The sequence below is a fragment of the Pelobates fuscus genome, chromosome 13, assembly GCF_036172605.1.
Source record: "Pelobates fuscus isolate aPelFus1 chromosome 13, aPelFus1.pri, whole genome shotgun sequence".
Taxonomy (NCBI): Eukaryota; Metazoa; Chordata; class Amphibia; order Anura; family Pelobatidae; genus Pelobates; species Pelobates fuscus.
The window spans coordinates 36226806-36242982 of record NC_086329.1 but is presented as its reverse complement, the minus strand read 5'-3'; the positions used below and the strand labels follow the sequence as shown (position 1 = coordinate 36242982).

At 38.1% G+C, this 16177-nt stretch overlaps 1 protein-coding gene across 1 annotated transcript in view; it reads right to left on the bottom strand.

Moving 5' to 3' along the window:
* Positions 1-3431: 3431 nt before the first annotated feature.
* Positions 3432-16177, bottom strand: part of C13H14orf132 (chromosome 13 C14orf132 homolog) — a 52918-nt gene continuing 40172 nt past the window's right edge. The window contains exon 2 of the mRNA XM_063440432.1: positions 3432-5301. Within this exon, the coding sequence (XP_063296502.1) occupies positions 5077-5301 (225 nt within the window). The 3' untranslated portion in view covers positions 3432-5076. The remainder of the gene's footprint in view (positions 5302-16177) is intronic.

Here is a 16177-nt window from a genome sequence, read left to right as displayed (position 1 = left end):
TCCTCTCCTCTTGACACGCCGCTCGCATCCTCCTCCCCTCCTCCCAGCGGCAGCATGTATAACGCTGCACGCTGGGAGCCGGCACGTATATCTGAACGCCTGGGTCACTCATGTGACCCGGCGTTAAAGCTACAGCACAATAATCACAGTGGGGGGTATAGATATCCCCCACGTGTGGTTGTTAATTCTGATTGGAAGTTATCCAATCAGAATTAACCACAGGATTTAAATACTTACCTTTCCTGTCTCTCAGTGCCCTGTTGTGGTCTTTGCTTGCTAGTATTTCTACTGAACTTATGTTACTCTCTGGTTATGTACTCCCTGGCTTGTTATACTGACTTTGTGACTTTCTCCTACCCTTTGACCTCGGCTTGTCTCTCGTTATCCCGTCTTCTGGTTCCCCTTACTCTGCTTGTATCCTGACTATTCTTTGTGTGCTCAGCCCGGCCACTCTAAGGTCTGGTACTGCACCTTTTCTCTGTGTGTGTGTTAGCGTGTTTGGTTCCCGGAATCGTGACACTATCATCTTTTCAGCACTGGAATGAGAAACCACATACGAGGTTCCCAATGGTCAAGGGATTAATGAGTTTACATGTGACATTATGCCCCTTTGTATTCACTGTGTATATAAATATTGGTCTTGTCCTCTTGGACGTTTAGCGTCTTGCAAATCCCCAGAGGGAAGCATGGTTTTATTAAGTTCCCCCTTGCACTGACATTGAAGGAGGCAGAGAAGGTGCCAGTGCAGTGGGATCCTGGCGCAGGGATCAGTTAAGTGAATTAAAGGTTTAGTAACCTATTCATTGCTGCCAGGGGGGCCACAGGGGGAGATGGACATTCGAGTGTTAGGAATACAGCTGCACTATAGTGTTCCTTTAACTCTGTGGATTAGAAAATGTCCCTTTGCTGACTTAGAAAGGAAGTTTGCAACATAAACATTTATTTTTTTGCACCCTGAAGTCCACGTAGAGAATTTAGGTGGCAATTTGGTTAATCTCTTCTGGGTCTGGGCTGTAAAGTGTGGCTTTTAAATATTTTCTCTTTCAATAATGTATATGCAAGTTTTTCATGGAATTTGCTATTTAGCATTCCTGTGCCAGGTCGCAGTGAGCAGAAAAAAAAATTTGACTGCTAGAGCCCCATTCCGACTTGCATCTTTGCAGAAGGACTTTAATTTTTCCCTTTTCTAACTCTGTACAGCCGCCTTTGTAAGTGAAACATCACGTCTGCATTCTAGCAGCTTGGAGTAGCTCTGAGCACACTACGGACCTCAAACCCCTCTATGGTGCTAAATAAGTATTACCTATTATATGTAGTAATTATCCCAACATAAAGACAATGTGTTTTACATTAAAGTGGCACTTTTGGGAAGCTGCGGGCTCCGAAATGTTATCAATTCTCTACAAATATACATAAGCAGAGTATTTGACTTTTATGTGACAAAGCTCATTTCTGCTTCCCTGCCTCTACTTTAAACACATACTGCACATTTATCTAAAACGTCTCCCCCCAATGTATCTGTAAAGGTTTTATTCATTTGCATCATTTAAAATTTTAAGCAATTTATATTCATAACTGTGGTTTGACCTGTTTATCTACTAGTTATGCCTCATATATTTCTGTTAACTTTAATGCTACCTATTTAAACAAAATTATCAATAGTGATTTGCTGCCATAAACAGCATGTGGATATGCGTAATGGGTTGTGTGTGAAATATACATCTTCTGTGGGTACTAACAGCTTATGTACACAGATGGGAAGGTCAGTAACTATTGTGTACTTAACAAACCATGACATAGGGGGATGAAATGCAGGCTGCTAATCTCATTAAACAAGGCAGGTTTACATGAAAAACAAGTCTTTAATGAGACTATTGTTAAAGTAAATCCATTTTAATGTAATTGACCGCTACAATTCTTTTTTTTTTAATTATTATTATATTTTGCCCCTAGTAAACCAATAAGGTGTGCAGTATGTGTTTTACAGTATATAGCTGCTTATTTCGAACCCATGACATGTTTATTTTTCACTGTTTCCCCCTAATGAAAGGGAAATGATTCCTCTGAAACAGATGTTTCCCGATACTCTGCCATGCTGCCTTCTGCTAGATTAATTTGCTTTAGTGTTCTGCATTTTCTCATTGAAATTATATTAAAACACAGTTTTATATGTCACTTGCTTAAAGCCCAGCTGTGGACATATATTTATGAAATACTAACAACTCATCATGACTTTTGGCTTTATTCTAATAAATTCTATTTTTGGAGAATTCAAAAATTTAGGTCAAAATTGCTGAAGTGGAAATGTTTTGGGAAAAAGATTATGCTATGTTTGCCTAAAATGACCAAAGTTGCAAATTTCCAAAATTTCTTGTATAGTGAAGAAACCTTGTAAAGAAAAATAAATAAATATGATTTAGATTGTATGCTGTGATATTGCATTAAAGAGTCGTTTCATTACGAACTGCAATTTGTCCAAATTTGGGTGATTATTCTTTTTGGGTGATTCGTAATTTGGCTACATTTTAGCTCAAAGGATATGCGCAATGGCCGAGTATGTTAGTTTGATATTTGCTTATAAATTCTGCCCATGGCACCCAAAAAAAAGACTTGATAGAAAAAAAGATGATTGATTAGTAGCATACAGCCACTAAGAATTTAGATTTTAGGGAAGAAAAACAGTAATAAATAATAAATATATTAAAAATATAGTTTTTTTTTTTTTTTTTTAGTTATCTGTGAACTAAAATGGTGGCAAACGTGCCTATCAGTGTACTGCAAACTATATATAATATTATGTTTATTATGTATTTATTTTGCATTACACTGATCGGCCGGTTTTCGCAGCCTTTTGGTTCATCTGATTAGTTTTTCCAGATCTTTTTTGTTAACAAAATTTGGCCAAGCTGAATGCTTATATGCCTGGAATTCTGATATCTTCGAAAAATATTTTTGGCGCAAGTGATTCAGCCGAAACACATTTATCCACTGTGCACGAGTCTAGTGGTCAATGAATTTGCAATACAAAATTGTTAAAGGGTAAACTCTAGTAAGTGTTCATCTCAAATAATTTCACATGAAATCTGGGTTTCAGTTTGAACTTTAACCAAAATTGATAAGATTCCAGAGTACAGAAGAGGCTGTGAGATCTAGTCCTAATTATAACCCTTAACATATATAAATGCCAATACACCAATGTTACTCTATTTGCATAATTTGATATAAAAATAGATTAACATTCTGTCATATAGTCTTGTGATTAATATTGCATTAAAAACTTTGTCTTAACAAATTACATTACTCCATAATTAGAGCCTCAGATTATGAGCAGATATTTTATTATAATGTATATCTTTTGTTTCTCTATATATAATTGTATGCTGAATATATTTTGTTCCGGTTACTGCATATAAAAAAAAAAAAATGGCTTGTATACTTGTCCTGCTGCTGCCTGAGATTAGTGGGAGTTGCAATCCCAATCAGCCGTTACGTTAGCTCCCACCAGTAAAATGGTAGCAGATGACACTCAAAGTGTAACTACTGCTAATCTTGGACAGATGTGACATGTGTTTCCTGGTTCTGGTTCTGCTCACGTTAGAGCCCCCAGACTACATAGAGGTGTTGTGTACATTATATGCCCATTATGTGGGATAATTTCAAGGATGATGTCACCTTACAATATGAAATTCGAAAATATGATCTGCTATTGAATAAAATCCTGTAATATTACTCATCTAACTCCTGGCTATCTGTCGCTGCTATCATTTTTTCAGTCTCAAATTACTATATAAAGAGTATAGTGACACAAAGCATTTTAAAGAAGGGGGTTTACCTTTTGGCCGCCCCTGTTCTATACTAAATTACAACGTAAGTGCACGGAAATGAAATGGCCATTTACTCACGTAGAAATAGCTCCTCTTTAGAATGATGTCTAGTTCGGCTACCAAAACATCTGTTAGCCGCTGTGCAGATATTGAGGAACCAAAAAAAGCACTTGGATTCTAATACTGTCTCCTCCCTTGGGAATGGCCTCTATTGTTTGGGTACATTAGTAAAAAATAAATAAATAAACCAATTTCAATCCAAGCTATCCTCTCAGAAACCACACATGCTTACTTTCCTGTTTGAAGACACAAACAAATAAAAAATTGTTTAACTAAAACATTTATGATGCAAATTATCATGTTTACAATCACATTATTATTCCTTAGCACTTCTGTTGACAAAACATAAATATTGTTTCAGTTTTTTTAAAGCACACTACAGAAATATTAAAGAATATATAAAAATGAACAATGTTTCCTGGTTTGTTTGTGTGTGTGTGTGTGTGTGTTTTTTTTTTTTTAAACAGCCCTTAGAAAAATCTACAGGTCTGCACAGAACTAATTAAATTCCATTAACCCTTCAAGCACTGAAAGGGAATGTTGGCATGTTGGATTGTGTGCCCACTGGCATCGAAAGGCCTAGTGATAAGTAGCAATTTGTTTACCCTCTGTTTACACAGTTATATTTCTCAGATAATCAGTTAATTAGACCATGACACATGTTTGTTTTTGCTTTTGTTTTTTTTTGTTTTCCTGTAGCGTACAGCTGGAGAGCCAGCTAATGAAAATCCCTCAGAGAATATCAAATAGGAGATTTGCATAATTTCAATAGGTTTCGTACTTATTTTTTTTTTTTTTTTTTTGCAATAACAGACCATACATCTAAAAAATGATGACAACAGCAAATAAGGTCAACAGTAAAAACCACACTTATTTAGCCGTATACATGTGCGTTAGTGAAAATTTCTGGCCTCTCCTTTTTTTTCCCACACACATTCTTCATTATTTAACCTACAGCTCCGTTCCATAACCTACACAAGCCAGAAAGACTTACGCTATGGCTCATTTGGTCACAAAGCACTTCAACTTGTTTACTCTGTACAATGAAAATTTACTTCTTTTTAACTAAATGATTAATAGTCTTTTTTGTTTTTAAGATCTGACAGCACTTAAATATTTAACATCTTCTGTACATTAATAAAAAATACTTTGTCTTCTCTCACAGAGACAGACGCCTGTGGTTTCAGTCCTCTTAGAAAGTGAAGGCATATACAACTCCCACAACCACAATGTTCCCAATTGTAGCTATAATAGCAATCCAAAGCAATATGGCGTCATTTGAGGAGCGAGACGGTTCCTCTGGCTGGCTCTGGGCAGAGGCAGCAGCATGTACGTTGCCAGAAGAATTAAATAAAGAATATTCTGTTCCAAAGTCCTCATTGGGTGAGTCCATGAAGGCTCCTCCCATAACTGGAAGCTGTGAAAACCAATAGAAAGACATTATTATAATATAATACTAGTATAACTCAGAGAAAATAGTACAAAATATCCGCTATTGTATAATATCTTCGAAAGTAAATACTGTCACGGGTTCGTAAGTCTATTGCTGTTAGTCCTTCAATCCTCCACTAGTCCTAATTCCAGAGGTGCTGAATATAGTGAAAGTACTCCCTTTGTGTAGAGTGTCCCTGATATAATGGACACAACCAGTCGTATTGGGTAAAAGCAGCAATCTGAACTTTATTAGGCTACACTCTTTTTATGCAGTGCCCCTAGCATGGGGTTTCTAATACAAAATCACTGGGGTTTCCTTCCACAAGGCATTGTGTTTAAAAGATAATTGAGCTCCATTTAAGCGAATCCAATTATCTCTCAAATAGGAAAACTTACATACAATTGTTACATATCACAAAAATACATGACTACAGCATCGGAACCCCACAAAAATTATATTCCCAAATTGTCCCAATCTGAGCGCACAACATATCCACAAAGCGCACAGATCGGTTTGGTAAAATAAAAGTTATGTTCATGCATATATGAACTGGCTGCCTGGTAAAGGTAGTATTGTCAATTTCAAAAGGGGTTAATTTGATTGTATCGGAGGTCAGAGCGTACAACCTAAATTCCGCTTTGAAGCTGGGACCCCAGCAGAGCTACTCTTTAAGGTGTGAGAAGTCACACGTAAGTGGCCTGGAAGTCTGGTTTCAGTAACTAACTCTCTATTTTGCCATATGTCTTGATTCCCTCTTAGATAAGGAGTCCTTTGATATGAAAAAGCCTTGTATTCCAATATCACATCCAAAAGAGACATTAATACCTATCCACAAATTAATACTCAAGCCTCATTTTATCATATTTAGAATGGGACAAGCACAATCTTCCAATCAAGCCTACACATGATTTGCGAACAGAATCTGTTCGGTAACCGAACAGAAGAGAACAATTTCATTTGAATGCAGGGAAACATTAGACGATACAAAGTATAATGAAGGGAACACGTATGAGGAGTCCCATCTCCCGTGACAAATACAAACACCAAGTTTAAAACTCTCTCTAGATTGTGTGTGCACAATAAGATTACAATTTTTAGTGTTTGTCTTGTTTACCTATTGTACAGCGCTGTGGAACACGTTGGCTCTATATAAATAATTGTAATAAACAACCACCAAATTTCTGTTATAAAAATATTCACACAAAGAAATTGATAATAAAATAAATGATAGGAATACAGTTTTGTATTCCTAACACTATAGTGTTCCTTCAAATGTTCCAATGCTATCAGTTCGAGGATGACCGATATTGTCCAAAGGTATGGAATATTTTGATGATCTATAAATAATATATACTAGTACTAGTAATTCTATGCTTTTGGGACAGGATACAGAATATGCCTGGAACTTGAATCTTGCAGTCTGTTAGTTCTGTAAAGCCAGACATGAATCGCATATTCAATTTTTAAAATATCTGCTAGTATATACATTTGCTTTGCATACACGTAGCAAAATATATAGATACATTTATAGTGGATTCAGCAGTCGCTCGGTTGTTTTATGCTTGTGAAGATATATAGTTCTATATATAGTTATAAAGGATGTTTTGTAGATTAGAAAAAAAGTGAATTTATTAATGAAGAGGTTGGTGGAATACAAATATAAAGGGCTGGGGGGGTATACCAATATAAACTCCCCTTTACAGTAGAGACAGATGGGATGAGGGGCTACATAGTTATATTACAGCTATAGTAACAGAAATACATGTTTGTTTGTATCGTTGTATTGTATCAGTGTTCCTTTAATAAAAGCAAAGGCTTAGCCTTAGAAAGTTACAACTGTTTGCTCTCTTATTTGGTCCCACTGTGCCCCTGGTCTTCTGTGAAGCAGAGTTTACGACATCCAGGTTCTGCAGAGCTGCAGATGTCGGATGTTGATCCTGCCATTCATTGTTTTGGCTAAAAAGGTCAGCCAATAAATGAGTATTTGTGCATCTGCACAGAGATGACATTAGCCAGCCCTGAACAAACCTGGGCTGGTTGGTAACAACCCATGACGCTGCCGGAGGTGGAGTTACCCCTCCAGCAGCAAAGGGGTAGAACTGCTTATATGCAGCCTTTCACTTCCAAACACAGCACATACAGACTCCAGGCAACATGACCACCTCAAATCACTGAAGTGTTCATAGTCCCTGGAGAAACCTTTAAATCCACCCTTAGAATTAAAGAGCACTCTAACATTCTGGGTGTGCATGAAACAGAAAATATTTTAACATAAACTAGATATTTATTCACAAGATAAAATTGTACATTTAAATGTATATTAAATATGTTTTAAAATAGATATTTTTTTATATTTAATGTTTTACTTTAATTTACACATATATTCTTATAAAAGATAAAGCATCTTTGGAGCCTTAAATGCTTTACTGTCTGTAAAGCATGTAAACATGTTTTAACTTTTTTTTTTATGTAAAATATAAATCATACAAAATAAATCAGGTTTAACAACCACTTGTGCAGGAAGATATTGCCACCGAGATTCACAGTAAAATGTTTTGTGCAGTGATAAAATGCTTGTTAAATTAATTACTCGAAGAAACCATATACATGCTTCTCATATTTAGTATCAGGTCTTCATAAATATAGTTCTTATAAATGTAGCTCAAAACATTCAGTATGTTCCACAACGTTCAACACATCAGTGTGTCGGTGAACACACGTAGCGTGATTTGGTTTATTTGCTAAACATTAAATTGTAGCCAAATAAAACCTTAATAATAAAATGTAGACAAAAATAGTTAATCTGGCTCATGTTAGTTTCCACAGTTTTATTGTATAGCACTGACCCTCCTGTCATAACCGGTTAGAACTGTACTCTTGATGACATATACAATTTTAAAAGTAAGTCAGCTGTTGTTCTATAAGCAATATTTGTCTATCTTTTACTGACGTTCTACTGTATTGAAATTCTCATGCTGTATCACTGCACTTCAAAAATGAAAAATTTTAGAAAAAATAAATAGTTAATATGGAAAGATGTTCAGCTTGGTTAATTTAGTCTGTATTTTGTCTTTATGGTTTCAATTCACTAGAGTTTAGAATTTAGAAAAATCCCCTAATTAGTATTATTTTTGTTATTATTTTATTATTTATAGAGCGCCATCGCATTCCGTAGCGCTGTACTAGTTTGTCTCCACAGCCATTTTGGCTAATCGTAGCCTAAACTCATCCACTTCCACATAAGCCACTTAATTCCAATTATAATGCTTAGAAAAGTATAGCTTTTGCCCTTTTTGTCCTTAAGGGGTTAAACAGCTTTATGCTATTTCAGGGCACTTTTGATTAGCCAAACATTGTTATTTTGCTGTCAGAGAAGGCTGTTTTTATGCGGTCTGAAAAATATTAATATAATTTATGATCGAAGTTAATAATTAATTATCAGATATAGTAAACATTCTGTTTGATCTTAGGCCACGCAGGGTCTGGATTCCCAGCTTCAAGTGTAGATTCCACTATGTTCCTAGCAAAATGCCTGAAGCAAAAAGAGTACAAAGACTCAGAATGTGTATATACTAGTGATGATGATGAACCTTGAACTACATTTTCTGAGAAACTCTCAAACCACATAAACAAAACAAAAAAAAAGCTTCAAGGGCACCTAGGTCTAACCTGGCTCAAGGAGAAGCTAAATAAAGAACAAGACGATTAGAGTAGCTGTTAACATTCTAATAGAAGGACGGCATGTGTGAATCCCCTGACGTGTGCGTTTTGCCCGCTTAGCTCGTCAGAGGGGAACCGGACTGTGAGGAATGCCGAGTTTAAAAAGGACGAGGTCGATGTTGATTGGACCAGGTAAGTAGCTAATGATTGGCTAAAATATGGTGACGTCATAGGAAGGTGGATACGGCGCTTACCGAGCCGCAAGGAAGAACTGAGATTAACCCCTTGAGGGTAACAAACCAGATGTAAAGTTAAACATGAGATATAGAGAGGAAAAGAGTAAAACTTGTGTTAGTGATCAAATGTAAATATATTAATAACAAGAGATGCTTATGTAACAAAGTAGTATGGTAGCTATTAATAGGGTATGAAAAAAAGAGAGACGAAAAACAAACAACAAACTACAATGAGAATCAATCTAATTGAGAGAACCACTAGCTGAGTGTAATAGCGATAGTGCAGCTTGCTATTCATAGTATTTTTCCACATTTTCGTTACAACTATCCAGACAGCAGAGACCTGTTACTTTCCTCCCTTCCCCCCCCCCCTTTTTTTTGTAGGCATAGAGGCTAATTACTAGCGTGTTGCTCTTCTCACAGCACCATAGTCTCCACTTTGCCACCTTTATACCTTTTGATACCTGTTAACTATTTTAGCCCTGTCCTATCTGTGCTACTCCTTCTTTTTCAGCTATTTCTATCATTATTATAGCACAAATGTGATTATTTATAATCAGCAGGCACAGATTTTGACCGGCTATTTTATTATTATAGAGCACTGGAATTCTCAACAGTATAGAGAATTCCTATGCTTACAGGCTCTATTGGTATACCTGTACCTGAGATCTCCATATATATTTTTTATTATTTTTAATTTACCACTGACAGCTCCTTGAACCAATTACCTAGTATCTCAGCTAATTAGTTAATGTAGCCTCTATCAGTTATATTTTGTCACGGCTGTGTACTTGTATTACTGTATGCCACTAGATCTTTTATTACTAGCGGCACAGTTTAAGATCCGCCAGTATTATTATTGCAGCACTCTTTGTTATATTGGCCTTGACTCTCATCAGCATACAGCAATTGTACGTTTGCAGGCTCCTTTATTATACATGTAGATCTGAGTTATCATCATTAGGCATTATACATCTCATACATGTCAGGAGCTGCGGACTCTTATTACACTAGCGCAGTCAGTTCTTTGAGCTATCCGTTATCATACTCTCTGCACTTAGACCATCCTCTTACATTTCTATCACTCTCCTATTATTATGGCTACCACTAGCTAAAGGTCTTCCCCAACAGCACAGACGTGTGCTGTAGCTCACTACCTCTATATCATTCAAGACATTGGAGTCCATTCAAGTTTTATTACATTGTAGCTGTTCTGTTTTTAGCGATTTTTTTTGATTCAGCACCTTTTGTTTTTGCACGTTTGGGTTATTGTTGTCATTTATTTTAATTATACTATTTAGTATACAATAAATTCTTTTTTGTTTTTTGACCCTTTGGTCTTTTTACTCGTGCCTCTCATCTTCATATACCCTCTGGCTGCTATGTAGTACAGGCACATGCTGTTCTCTCCCAGTGTCAGATACACTATTCTCCAATTTATTGTTCATTGTGATTAAAATACTTATTATTTAATATAAACCATCAAACAGTAAGGGGTAGTAAAAAATGTACTGGTCAAATACTTTGTAGAGTGACCAAAGTCAGAAACTATTATCCATAGCTGCTGTTTTCGTAGATTACCCACATGGCTTATTTAACTGATGCTGTTGATCATATATCACAGTTTAAAGATTAGTTACTTAGGTAAACACACATTTTGTTTATTGTATTGCTGTTTTGATGGCATTTTTATGCGTAGAATATTGAAGGCAATTGATGATCTACTTGGAGATATTGTGCCGATGTAGTGTTTGAAATAGGACAAGAATTAGGTCCAGATTTAATTCTCAAGCTCGGCTTTATTCAAACATTACAGGTACATTCATTGCTGTCATAAAAACAAAGTTATTGTTAAACGGTGTGCGGTCTGCCATTTCGAGGGGGCATAAATAGACCCGGACAAACATTTATGTGGGGTGTGGACCATTTAAAATAAGTCACACTGTAGTATAAACTCACATGCACAACATAAATCATTCAAACATTTACTGAAAAAAGCTGTAAACCAAATGGGATGTTCCATGGCCACTATCGGAATTTTGTCAATTAAATAATATCGAACATATTAGTCAATAGATATCAAAATGTTAAAAAAAAAAAATATTGTGCATCTGCATTGGGAATACATACAATCATCTATGAAATATTGCACCGTCCCTTTAAGTGACAGTTTCTCCTCCACCTATCAGGTTATTAGTGAGGGTTCCAGAGTCCCTGTGATTAAGTGCGAGGAGACAGGAAACATTTTTACCAGTGGTAGCTCCTGTTGTTGTTCTGCAGAGTAATGAGTAATAATACATGATTTATAAGGAGTGTCTGGTTTTCCCTCCCCAGAGCTTGCACAGTAAATGAACAGGGGGAGAGTGATCGCCAGGCGTACTTGCTCTAGCTCACACAGTAAAAGGTCTATAAATGGTCTGTGATTTCTATCATTGCCCCATTAATCAAATCACATTGTAGACGGACACAATCAAATCAACCTAATGATATCGCCTCAAATTGGAGGAAAAAATGTACAGTGAGGCAAGGGTTAACATATATTTTCCTATTTTTAGGAACGCTTCACCTTGCTTTACTGATTTGCGTCTATGACTCTTACTTGCATGTCCCCTCGATCCACATCTGCTGCACAAGTAAAGACAGATTGCCATGATCAAGTTTTAAATAATCTCTTCACTTTCCTTGCGTTTCCCGTTTCATACATGGCTACATAAATCTTTGTTTTATTATTAAAGAACAGTAACTATGCATTTTGTTTCACCTTCCATAATCCTGTTTCCTAAGAAACCTGCTCACGACAGATGCACTCACAGATAGCAATCATATTGTAAAACACTGCTCATTTTTGTGGTCAATACCATAGAAACTGATATCTTTATGGAAGGAACTGCCTTGTGTGGAGCTATGATTATTTAAAGGGACACTATAGTCACCAGAACAACTACAGCTTATTGAATTTGTTCTGGTGAGTAGAATCATTCCCTTCAAGCTTTTTGCTGTAAACACTGTCTTTTCAGAGAAAAGACAGTGTTTACAGCAAAGCCTAGTGATAACGTCACTGGCCACTCCTCAGATGGCTGTTAGAGATCCTTCCTGGGTCATGGCTACCTAAAATGCATCTAAACATGTAGTGTCTCCTCCCTCTGCATGCAGACACTGAACTTTCCTCATAGAGATTCATTGATTCAATTCATCTCTATGAGCAGATGCTGATTGGCCAGGGCTGTGTTTGAATCATGCTGGCTCTGCCCCTGATCTGCCTTCTTGTCAGTCTCAGCCAATCCTATGGGGAAGCATTGTGATTGGATCAGGCCACCACTTCTGATGATGTCAACAGACAGGTTTTGACTAATGACTATTCTGAGTCAAACAGCATGCAGATCTACAGCTTCAGGCTTGAATAAAAGTAAGACTTAGCAATTTTTAGGGAGGCATGAGGGGCCCAGGGGGGCTAGATGGTGGTTTTAACACTATAGTGTCAGGAATACATGTTTGTGTTCCTGACCCTATAGTGATCCTTTAAGATATAAACCCCTGTGAACTCACTTCTTCAGGTTTTTCTACCTACAGTGGCCTAATAGCCAAAAGGGAGGCCAAGCAGTGACAATAACCATCTCAAAAGTTGATATTGACAAAAACTGGCATATATCACCTTAGGATTGCATGCAAAACACTTAAAGCGGCACTGTCATGCCGAACTTACCTTTCTTTAATCGCTCCCTCTGTCAGGATCTGTTTTTCATTTCTTCCTGTCTGCTCTAGTTTTCTTTAAAACATAAGACAAAGTAGGACTACTTTGTCTTATGGAAGTTTCCTACGCTTGACCATCTATGACCAGCGGAGGAGCAAAGTGTGCTCCGTTTCCTGTGGTCAGAGAAATTTCCCCCCAATTCTCACCTTTCCTCCATGTTCTTGCGATGCCTCCTTTCCTTATTCCAAACGCCGGCAAAACTACCGAATTTCGTCCTAACCGAATTTGAGCAGTTTGTCCATTTGTGTTAGGACGAAATTCGGGACTTTGTTCGGTTCAAAATTTCATTAGAATGAATTAAATTCCGATCCGATCATGGCTGCATCTTGCAGCCGCTTAGTAGATAGCTCCCTAATTTCCACAGTATCAGGGAGCTATCTACCAAAAGGTTGAAAGACCAAGACCTGAGCCCCAGGGCACAGGCCCCGCAAAGAAGAGGATGAGAGGGAAGAAGGTGAAGTGGGAATGAGAGGCAATGTAAGGGGAGAATGTGGTATGAAAACGGGTGCGGATCATCTAACCCGCCTCCCGGTGGCTCGTACTGGGGACCATCAGCTGCGGCAAGCCTCCCCCCCCCCCCCGGGCCCCAACTTCCCCCCGATTCCTGGTCCGGAACTCCTCCGTGCCCGCACGCACCAGCCAGGGTGCCCATATGTCCGTGTGCGTCTGTGCTTGGTCTTGGGCTGCGTACCACAGCTCCTCCATGACCCGTAACTCTTCCATTTTGTTATACCAAAGGGTCAGCGTTGGGGCCGTGTCCTTTTTCCAGTACAAGGGTATTATATGTTTTGAGACGTTAAGGATGCGAATGGTCAGGGAGCGTTTGTAGCGGGATGTGGGGGATGTCGTGTGGTGCAGAAGGTAGGGGGCTGGCCGGAAGGGTGGCGCGTTATCTGTGAACAGGGCCACTATGGAGGCTATTTTTCCCCAGAACGGTACTATGATCGGGCATTCCCACCATATGTGTAAGAAGGATTCTCTGCAGGCGTTCTGGTGTCAGGTACCATTGCATGAGATCCTTATAGACCGCTTCCTTGGTTTTACTAGAAATTGCGCAGTGGTGCACCAAGTCGCAGATCTTGTGCCATTGGTTCTCCGTGAGTGTTTCCCCGATGGCGGTTTCCCATTTGGACATGAAAGGGGGAGTCTCTGCTGTTGTTGTATCATCAAGTATATGGATTCGGTTCCTGACATACTTGTTCAAATGGTGTGAGGTCTCTATAGATATCAGGGCGATGTGATATTGCGGTGACATAGTTCTTAATTTGGGTGTATCTAAAGTCAGTCATGAAGGTGGGGGTGGGTGTGCCTGTGAGCGTCTGCAGGGGAAGGGTTTTCCCATTCGCAGTAATGTCTCGGATTCTGGGTATTTCTTGTGGAAGGACACAGCGAAGGTTACCTGGTCTTATCCCCGGTTCAAAGTCAGTGTTGTACACTAATGGCAATAGTGGGGTCGGGAAGGAGGACAGACATAGTTTCCTCGCTTGTGAGTGCCATATAGACATACTGAACTTTAGGAATACAAATCCCTATCAGCCCTGTACTGACAGCCACTAGAGGAGTACTTATCCCTGCCATGAAAACATTGCAGTTTCCCGAAATAGGTGTAGGAGCTGTAGTGTATGGGGAGATTGAGGCTGTAGTATATGGGTAATAAGGGCTGTAGAGTGTGGGGGGATAGTGGATGTTGTATGTGTGGAGATAAGGGCTGTAGTGTATTAGGTGCATATTAGCTATTGTGTATGGAGCAGATAGGGATTGTTGTATAAGGGGGATTGTGGCTGTAAAGTATAAGGGAGATAAGTGTTCTAGAATGTCGGGTGATGGGATGGTAATATTTGAGGGAAATAGTTGCTGTAGTGTTGGGGGATAAAGACTGTAACGGGGGATGGGGGCTGATAAATAATAAAAACAAAAATAATAAAAAACAAAAAAATAAACGCTAAAGTTTATTTTCTCCTCCCTGTTGATTACCTTGGAGAGACTTTTCCTTCTGACCGGTGCCAGGGAAAGTATCAGATGATGTGGTGACCCGCAGCAATGCTGTCATACAGTAAAAGGAGCAGAAAACTTGATCTGCATCAGGTGGAAACCAAGTTAATTTGCTCCCTCCTTCCCTCCAGCATTATGGTAGCGAGGCTGATGAGGTAGATCTTTGATCTCTCCACCGACTTTGGAACGCCCTCTCTTGGCCAGCACTTGAGAAGCACTGGTCCTGCAGGGGCCAGCCAAAGATCATTTGATCTCGCCTGTGGACTTCTTCCAATTATCATTGCAGCTCACTGGACATCGGTTGGAACTCCTGCAAAGGGAAGTTCTGCAATTATCTACGTGGTATTGGGCTGCAACTTGCACAATTTTATAACATGACAGGAGGCTTCGTATTTGCTTAAGTCTCTCTTTACTAGAACTCCACAGCAGCACAGAAAAAACAACCAATCAGAAAAAAGTTAGGTACTATAAAACTCCCCTCCCCATGCATCATTTCCTCTTTCTTTGCTGCTCTGCAGTCAGTACAGGTCAGAGTACCACTGCCTCCTGCTTATAGTGGGTGGCTTTGGGTTTTTATTGCTTATATTCAGTCTTTTAGCCTTATAAATGCAGTATTGTTGTAATCCTTAGGGGATTTTATTCTTATATGCAGTATGTTATATCCTTGTGGGATTCTATTCTTATTATGCAGTATGTTCTATCCATGTGGGATTGTATTCATGTAAATGCAATATTTTTATCCTTATGGCATTCTATGTTTATAATGCAGTATGTTTTATCCTTATGGCATTTTATTTTATAATGCAGTATGTTTTATCATTATGGCATTTTATTTTTATATACAGTGTTTTATCCTTGTGGCATTTTATTTTTTATAATGCAGTGTGTTTTGTGCTTATGGGATTTTTTCCTGTAAATGCAGTAGGTTATAGGCCTTGTGGCATTTTATTTTTATAATGCAGTATGTTTTATCCTTATGGCATTTTATTTTTATATACAGTGTTTTATCCTTGTGGCATTTTATTTTTTATAATGCAGTGTGTTTTGTGCTTATGGGATTTTTTCCTGTAAATGCAGTAGGTTATAGGCCTTGTGGCGTTTTATTTTTTATAATGCAGTGTGTTTTGTGCTTATGGGATTTTTTCCTGTAAATGCAGTAGGTTATAGGCCTTGTGGCATTTTATTTTTTATAATGCAGTGTGTTTTGTGCTTATGGGAT